This window comes from Solea solea, chromosome 20 (genome assembly GCF_958295425.1).
Source record: "Solea solea chromosome 20, fSolSol10.1, whole genome shotgun sequence".
Lineage (NCBI taxonomy): Eukaryota > Metazoa > Chordata > Actinopteri > Pleuronectiformes > Soleidae > Solea > Solea solea.
Window position 1 is genome coordinate 615,152 of NC_081153.1, and position 7,817 is coordinate 622,968.

General features: G+C 46.1%; 1 protein-coding gene across 5 annotated transcripts; it reads left to right on the forward strand.

Moving 5' to 3' along the window:
• The first annotated feature begins 142 nt into the window (after nt 1-142).
• mindy1 (MINDY lysine 48 deubiquitinase 1) lies at nt 143-7,485 on the forward strand. Of its 5 annotated transcripts, none has more exons than XM_058619210.1 (12): nt 143-228; nt 4,028-4,577; nt 4,700-4,900; nt 4,972-5,180; nt 5,311-5,368; nt 5,457-5,521; nt 5,648-5,806; nt 5,938-6,040; nt 6,145-6,287; nt 6,409-6,597; nt 6,667-6,825; nt 6,892-7,485. In XM_058619210.1, the coding sequence occupies exons 2-12, from the start codon at nt 4,208-4,210 to the stop codon at nt 6,955-6,957; spliced, it is 1,722 nt and encodes a 573-aa protein (XP_058475193.1). In that variant the 5' UTR covers nt 143-228; nt 4,028-4,207; the 3' UTR covers nt 6,958-7,485. The 5 variants fall into 5 exon arrangements, with proteins under 5 accessions (XP_058475193.1, XP_058475191.1, XP_058475194.1 ...); XM_058619208.1 differs by lacking the exon at nt 143-228 and adding an exon at nt 555-752; XM_058619211.1 differs by lacking the exon at nt 143-228 and adding an exon at nt 555-752 and having other exon boundaries at nt 4,700-4,897.
• The last annotated feature ends 332 nt before the right edge of the window (nt 7,486-7,817 follow it).

The window sequence follows — 7,817 nt, forward strand, 5'->3', positions numbered from 1 at the left end:
GTGAAACGATCAGGTAATTCATTCAGGTGGTTAATTTACTGATCGAGTGTCAGTCGACATCAGACACACTTGTTCTTGTCTGACCTTTCAGACAAGAAGAATAAATAAAACACCAGCCGTGAAGCTTCAGATGTAACGTGTTCAGCTGGTTTTATCTGCACCGCCCGCCCCAGCTGCTCTGTGAGACAAATGTATCGCAACAGGCGGCGACAGGGACAGAGAGGGAAGGTAAACTGCGTGTTTTCTCTTTATTTGAAGTTTGTTTTGGGGTCAAAGACACGGGAACTCCTGAAAAAACACTTTTCTTTCGAAAAAGGTTTTGATTTCTTCAGAAAACCATTCGTTTTTACTGTTGTTGACGCATAAACTGTTGTTTATTTCATCAACATCTTTCCTAACGTCTCCTAACGACGTGGCGGAAAAGGCTGACGCCGATGATGACGTGCTGACGGTGACGTCACTTTGAGTTCACTTTGTTAAACCGCGGCCCAAGTCAAGTAGGTCTAACTGCGGTTGCTAGGTGGCTAACTGCTAACCGGTTGGGCGGATGTGACGGAATGACATCGTGATGCGCGCGGTGGGCGGAGCCTTCGACGGTAGCGGATGAAAACATGTTCCCCGTCAGCACCGTCGTTGAGAAGCTGCGTCTTTAGCGACTCGAGTTGAGTCTTTAACCCGGACTTTAGTGTCGAGTTCCCCGCAGGAGTCCGCGAGTGTGTTCGGAGCACAGTAAGCTCCAGTGTTAGCTTAAGGTGAGTAACTGTGGAGCTCAAGGTTTTAACTTTGACCCGCCTCGACTCTCACTTACTTCCTGTTTATGTGCATGTGTGCGCGCGCGCGGGTGTGTGTCTTAAGTTAATTATGTTGTTATTTTAATAGGTGTTCAAATTTAAGTCAGATTTGCTTTTGTGTCAGGTTTGTTGTTTTATATGGTGAGTTGTCTCTTCAGAGGACGTCTGTTGTCTGTTCAGAGGACGTCTGTTGTCTGTTCAGACGACGTGTGTTGTCTCTTCACAGGGCGTCTGTTGTCTCTTCAGAGGACGTGTGTTGTCTCTTCAGAGGATGTCTGTTCAGAGTACGTGTGTTGTCTCTTCAGAGGACGTCTATTGTCTCTAAAGAGTATGTGTGTTGTCTCTAAAGAGGACGTCAGTTGTCTAAAGAGGACATCTGTTGTCTCTTCAGAGTACATTTGTTGTTTCTAAAGAGGACGTCTGTTGTCTGTCCAGAGGACGTGTGTTGTCTCTTCAGAGGACGTCTGTTGTCTGTTCAGAGGACATCTGTTGTCTCTAAAGAGGACGTCTGTTGTCTCTAAAAAGGACATCAGTTGTCCAAAGAGGACGTCTGTTGTCTCTAAAAAGGACATCAGTTGTCTCTTAAGAGGACGTCTGTTGTCTAAAGAGGACGTGTGTTGTCTCTTCAGAGGACGTGTGTTGTCTCTTCAGAAGACGTGTGTTGTCTAAAGAGGTCGTCTGTTGTCTCTTCAGAGGATGTGTGTTGTCTCTAAAGAGGACGTCAGTTGTCTAAAGAGGACATTTGTTGTCTCTTCAGAGGATGTCTGTTGTCTCTTCAGAGGACATCTGTTGTCTCTAAAAAGGACATCAGTTGTCTAAAGAGGACGTCTGTTGTATAAAGAGGAAATCTGTTGTCTCTTACGAGGACGTCTGTTGTCTAAAGAGGACGTGTGTTGTCTCTAAAGTGGACTGTGTTGTCTCTTCAGAGGACGTCTGCTCAGAGGACGTGTGTTGTCTCTTCAGAAGACGTGTGTTGTCTAAAGAGGACGTCTGTTGTCTCTTCAGAGGACGTCTATTGTCTAAAGAGGACATCTGTTGTCTCTAAAGAGTATGTGTGTTGTCTCTAAAGAGGACATCAGTTGTCTAAAGAGGACATTTGTTGTCTCTTCAGAGGATGTCTGTTGTCCAAAGAGGACGTCTGTTGTCTAAAGAGGACATCTGTTGTCTCTTCAGAGGACGTCTGTTGTCTCTTAACAGGACGTCAGTTGTCTAATGAGGATGTCTGTTGTCTAAAGAGGACACCTGTTGCCTCTTCAGAGGACGTCTGTTGTCTCTTCAGAGAACATCTGTTGTCTAAAGAGGACTACTGTTGTCTCTTTAGAGGTCGGCTGTTGTCTCTTAAGAGTATGTGTGTTGTTTCTAAAGAGGACGTCTGTTGTCTCTTCAGAGGACGTCTGTTGTCTCTAAAGAGTATAAGTGTTGTTTCTATAGGGGACGTCAGTTGTCTAAAGAGGACATTTGTTGTCTCTTCAGAGGATGTCTGTGGTCTCTTCAGAGGACGTCTGTTGTCTAAAGAGGACATCTTTTGTCTCTTCAGAGGACGTCTGTTGTCTCTAAAGATACGTGTGCTGTCTCTAAAGAGGACGCTGGTTGTCTAAAGAGGACATCTGTTATCTCATCAGAGGACATCTGTTGTCTCTAAAAAGGACGTCAGTTGTCTAAAGAAAACATCTGTTGTCTCTTCAGAGGACGTGTGTTGTCTCTAAAAAGGACATCAGTTGTCTAAAGTGGACGTGTGTTGTCTCTTCAGAGGACTGTGTTGTCTCTTCAGAGGACGTGTGTTGTCTCTTTAGAGGACGTGTGTTGTCTCTAAAGAGGACGTCTGTTGTCTTTAGAGAGGACATCAGTTGTCTCTTTAGAGGACGTCTGTTGTCTCTAAAGAGGACATAAGTTGTCTCTTCCTCTAAAGAGGACGTCTGTTGTCTTTAGAGAGGACATCATTTGTCTCTTTAGAGGACGTCAGTTGTCTCTTTAGAGGACATCAGTTGTCTCTTTAGAGGACGTCTGTTGTCTCTAAAGAGGACGTCAGTTGTCTATAAAGAGGACGTCAGTTGTCTCTTTAGAGGACGTCAGTTGTCTCTTTAGAGGACATCAGTTGTCTCTTTAGAGGACGTCTGTTGTCTCTAAAGAGGACGTCAGTTGTCTATAAAGAGGACGTCAGTTGTCTCTTCAGAGGACGTGTGTTGTCTCTTTAGAGGACGTGTGTTGTCTCTAAAGAGGACGTCTGTTGTCTTTAGAGAGGACATCAGTTGTTTCTTTAGAGGACGTCTGTTGTCTCTTCCTCTAAAGAGGACGTCTGTTGTCTTTAAAGAGGACGTCTGTTGTCTTTAGAGAGGACATCAGTTGTCTCTTTGGAGGACGTCAGTTGTCTCTTTAGAGGACGTCTGTTGTCTCTAAAGAGAACGTCTGTTATCTCTAAAGAGGACGTCAGTTGTCTATAAAGAGGACATCAGTTGTCTCTTTAGAGGACGTCTGTTGTCTCTTTAGAGGACGTCAGTTGTCTCTTTAGAGGACATCAGTTGTCTCTTTAGAGGACGTCTGTTGTCTCTAAAGAGGACGTCAGTTGTCTATAAAGAGGACGTCAGTTGTCTCTTCAGAGGACGTGTGTTGTCTCTTTAGAGGACGTCAGTTGTCTCTTTAGAGGACGTGTGTTGTCTCTAAAGAGGACGTCTGTTGTCTTTAGAGAGGACATCAGTTGTTTCTTTAGAGGACGTCTGTTGTCTCTAAAGAGGACATAAGTTGTCTCTTCCTCTAAAGAGGACGTCTGTTGTCTTTAAAGAGGACGTCTGTTGTCTTTAGAGAGGACATCAGTTGTCTCTTTGGAGGACGTCAGTTGTCTCTTTAGAGGACGTCTGTTGTCTCTAAAGAGGACGTCTGTTATCTCTAAAGAGGACGTCAGTTGTCTATAAAGAGGACATCAGTTGTCTCTTTAGAGGACGTCTGTTGTCTCTAAAGAGGACATAAGTTGTCTCTTCCTCTAAAGAGGACGTCTGTTGTCTTTAAAGAGGACGTCTGTTGTCTTTAGAGAGGACATCAGTTGTCTCTTTGGAGGACGTCAGTTGTCTCTTTAGAGGACGTCTGTTGTCTCTAAAGAGAACGTCTGTTATCTCTAAAGAGGACGTCAGTTGTCTATAAAGAGGACATCAGTTGTCGTGTTTGTTTCTCAGGCTTTCTGTGATTGGACGCTGCAGACGGCATTGTGTCGGACTCATGTGCTTTTTTTTTTCGTACCTCAGCAGGTGGTGAACTCACAGATTCTGGTCACGTGGTGGCGATGTTGAGGCTGCTGCAGTGGAGCCCCGCCTCCTCCTCTGTCACGCCCATTTCTCAGATCAACGTTTGAGCCTCTGGACACTGACTCCTCCCCCTCGCTGCACAGTTGATAGTGAAGTCACCACACTATTTTTCCAGCATCAATGGCTGATCAGCTGATAATGTCAGACTCGCTGGAAGACACGCCCATTCTCGCCACAGACACGCCCACTCTCACCACAGACATGCCCACTCTCACCAACGACACACCCACTCTCACCACAGACAAGCCCACTCTTATCACAGACACGCCCACACACACTACAGACACGCCCACTCTCATCACAGAGACGGCCTCTAAAGAACGGACTGGAACCAATGCAGAGGAGGAGCAGGGACACACACCGGGGTCAGAGGTCAATCCACGGCCAACAACAGTCCTGAAGGAGGAGGAGGCCACGCCCCCACCACCATCGTCAGAGAACGGGACCACAATGGCCAAAGAATCTCTGTCTGACAGCGGATGCCGTGAAGGTGACATCATCAGCTCATACTGACCTCTGACCTCCTTGTCTATAGTATAGATTATTGATCAGGCCAAGCCCCCAGGCCTACAGCAGGATGTGTGTCCTGATATTGTTTCCCTGTGTCTGCAGGTGTGGACGCGGAGGACGGTTTGTCTGGAGATGGTGGGGCGGGTTCAGATGAGCAGGGGGCGGACTCGCCCTCTGTCTTCATCACCAGTCTGGAAGAGGACAGCATGTCCTTGTCCCTCCCTGCTCTGGCTGAGGACGCCTGTGTGTCCACTGATGTCCACCATGTGAAGGACAGTGAGACATGTCAGTTGCCCCCTGGTGGTGAGATTTTATTCTGCAGATTTCTGTATTAAAAAGTTTGTTTGTGACTGTAGTCATCTCCTTGTCCACAGGTGGCGCCTTCCCTGCAGCTCCTCCTTCAGCAGCTTCAGCTCATCCTCCAGCTGCAGCTGCAGCTGCAGCGCCTCCTGTTGCCGGGCAGGTGTATTACCTGGTGAAATGGATCAACTGGAAGGAGAAGAAGACGCCCATCATCACGCAGAGTGAGAATGGACCCTGCCCCCTGCTGGCCATCATGAACACACTGTTTCTACGTTGGAAGGTGACACACACACACTCACACACACACAGAACAGAAAGAGATTAAAAACACAACAGAGACTTTGAGATTAAATTAATCCAGTGAATCTGTGTGTGTGTGTGTGTGTGTGTGTGTGTGTGTGTGTGTTCAGGCGAAACTTCCTGCTCAGACTGACGTCATCACCACTGAAGACCTGATGACTCACCTGGGTGAGTTCACAGCTGTGGTGCATTTAAGTTGCCTCGTAATTCACATTATTTAACAACTGTCTGTGTGTGTGTGTGTGTGTGTGTGTAGGAGAGTGTGTTTTAGCTGTCACACCCAGAGAGAAAGCTGATGGGATGGAGCTAAACTTCCAACAGGTGAAAACACACGCACACACACACACACACACACAGAGACTGCAGTGATGAATAGGCGATTACAACTGAAAAGTGTGCGTGTGTGTGTGTGTGTGTGCGCGTGTGTGTGTGTGTGTGTGTGTGTAGAACATGAGTGATGTCATGGCCGTCCTCCCTAAACTGTCCACAGGTTTGGACGTGAATGTTGGTTTCAGTGGTGTCACAGACTTTGAATACACACCTGAGTGTATCGTGTTTGACCTGCTGGACATTCCACTGTACCACGGCTGGCTCGTCGACCCACAGGTGTGTACAGGTGTGTGTGTGTGTGTGTCTTTGTGAGTGAATGAGGCACAACATCATTTAACCTTAAAGGGTTAGGGAATGTCTATGAGTGTCCTCACTGAGACTGAATGTGTGTGTGTGTGTGTGGTCAGAGTCCAGAGATGACCGCTGCTGTCGGCAAACTGAGTTACAATCAGCTGGTGGAGAAAATCATCGAATACAAACACTCGACTGACAGCAGCCGAGTCAGTGAAGGTAACACACACACACACACACACACACACACTGTGCACAGGTTTGATGAATCATTGCTTAAAGTGAACCTCTCTGTCTTTGTGTGTGTGTGTGTGTGTGTGCAGGTCTGTTAGCAGAGCAGTTTCTGGAGTCGACAGCGACTCAGTTGTCATATCACGGTCTGTGTGAACTCAACATGACGGCGAAAGAAGGAGAAATCTCTGTGTTCTTTAGAAACAACCACTTCAGTACCATGATCAAACACAAGGTGGAGACACACACACACATCTCAATGCTTTGTCTCTGATCAATAAAGAGAGACACCATCCCTGCAGCTGTTTTGAACAGGGTCACCTGTACCTGTTGTTAATAAAGTTTGTTTTGAACAGGGTCACCTGTACCTGTTGGTGACAGATCAGGGTTTCCTCCAGGAGGGGGCGCTGGTGTGGGAGTCTCTTCACAACGTCGAGGGCGATGGAAACTTCTGCGACTCTGACTTCAGACTGTGTCATCAACGAGCTCCACCCACCTCCACTCTTCCACCGTGTGGTCAGGAGCAGCAGAAACAGATCGACCAGGTGAGACGGGTCATGTGACGCTGACGCCACCTGCTGGTTTGTTCCTAACTGACAGTGTGATTGTTTTAGGATTACCTGGTGGCAGTGTCTCTACAGCAGCAGCAGGGCGGTGCTACAGCACCACTCAGTGACCTGGAGTTAGCTCGACAACTGCAACAGGAAGAATATCAACAACAACAACAACAACAACAACAACAACAACAGGGACCAGTGCAGACACCAACACAGGTAACACCCAAGCCAAAACCCGAGCTTGGTTTTGTCATGTGACTGTTTGTTGTTTGTTGTTTGCAGGTCAGAGGTCAAGGGTCTCAGCAAAGCAGGAGAAGAGACAAAGACTCAGACTGTGTCGTCTTATAGACTCTTCATGATCTTCATCACTTCCTGTCATGTGACTTAAATGTTTTACATAAACACTGACATTAAAGGGTTCAGAGGTGACGTCACTGTGAGCGCCCCCTGCTGCTGAGACAAGGAGAAACTGATTTTATCCATAACAAGTTTAAGTCTCTGATATCACGTCTTTATCTCACTGTTACACAGGAAACTGAGGTCTGTAAAGCACTCACTCTCCCACACCAAAGTCCAGAGAGAAAATCAGTGATTTCAGGAGTTGTTGATCCTCCATCACTAACTTCAAATGTCTTATTTTGACCTCAGTGACACAAAGTGACCACAGGAGGCAGCAGTGTTTGTTTGAACTGTCCCTTTAATGTAACTGAAGAATTTTTTTTTTATTTAAAAACAAATAAAAAGAGTTTTTAAATGTGATGATGCAGTCACTGCCTCAGTAACACCTGGTTGCCATGGTGATTCTCACATTTCCTTTGATGTATGAAAGAGACATAAATGATGTAAATGTGAATAAATCTGAATTAAATCATTAGACTCAATGTTTGATTTCTCTGTAATTTAAACTTTGTATTTGTGTGTTAGTGTGAACTCCGTCTAACATAATAAATATATGGTTTTACCAATATTTTACCATGACACTTGACCTCTGACCACCTCAATCAAGTCACAGGTTTATGCCCCCTGCTGGTCTGAGGTGGAAACAGTCATTGAAATAAAAACCTGGAGACCAAACTTCCTGCAGATGTGAGCGATGACAAGCAGGTGGAGCCAGAGCGTAACGTTCATGACTGAAACGAAGAAACTTAAAAGGAGACATATTATAGCCTATTTCCCCAAGTTAAAATAGTTCCCTGGTGTCCTAATGA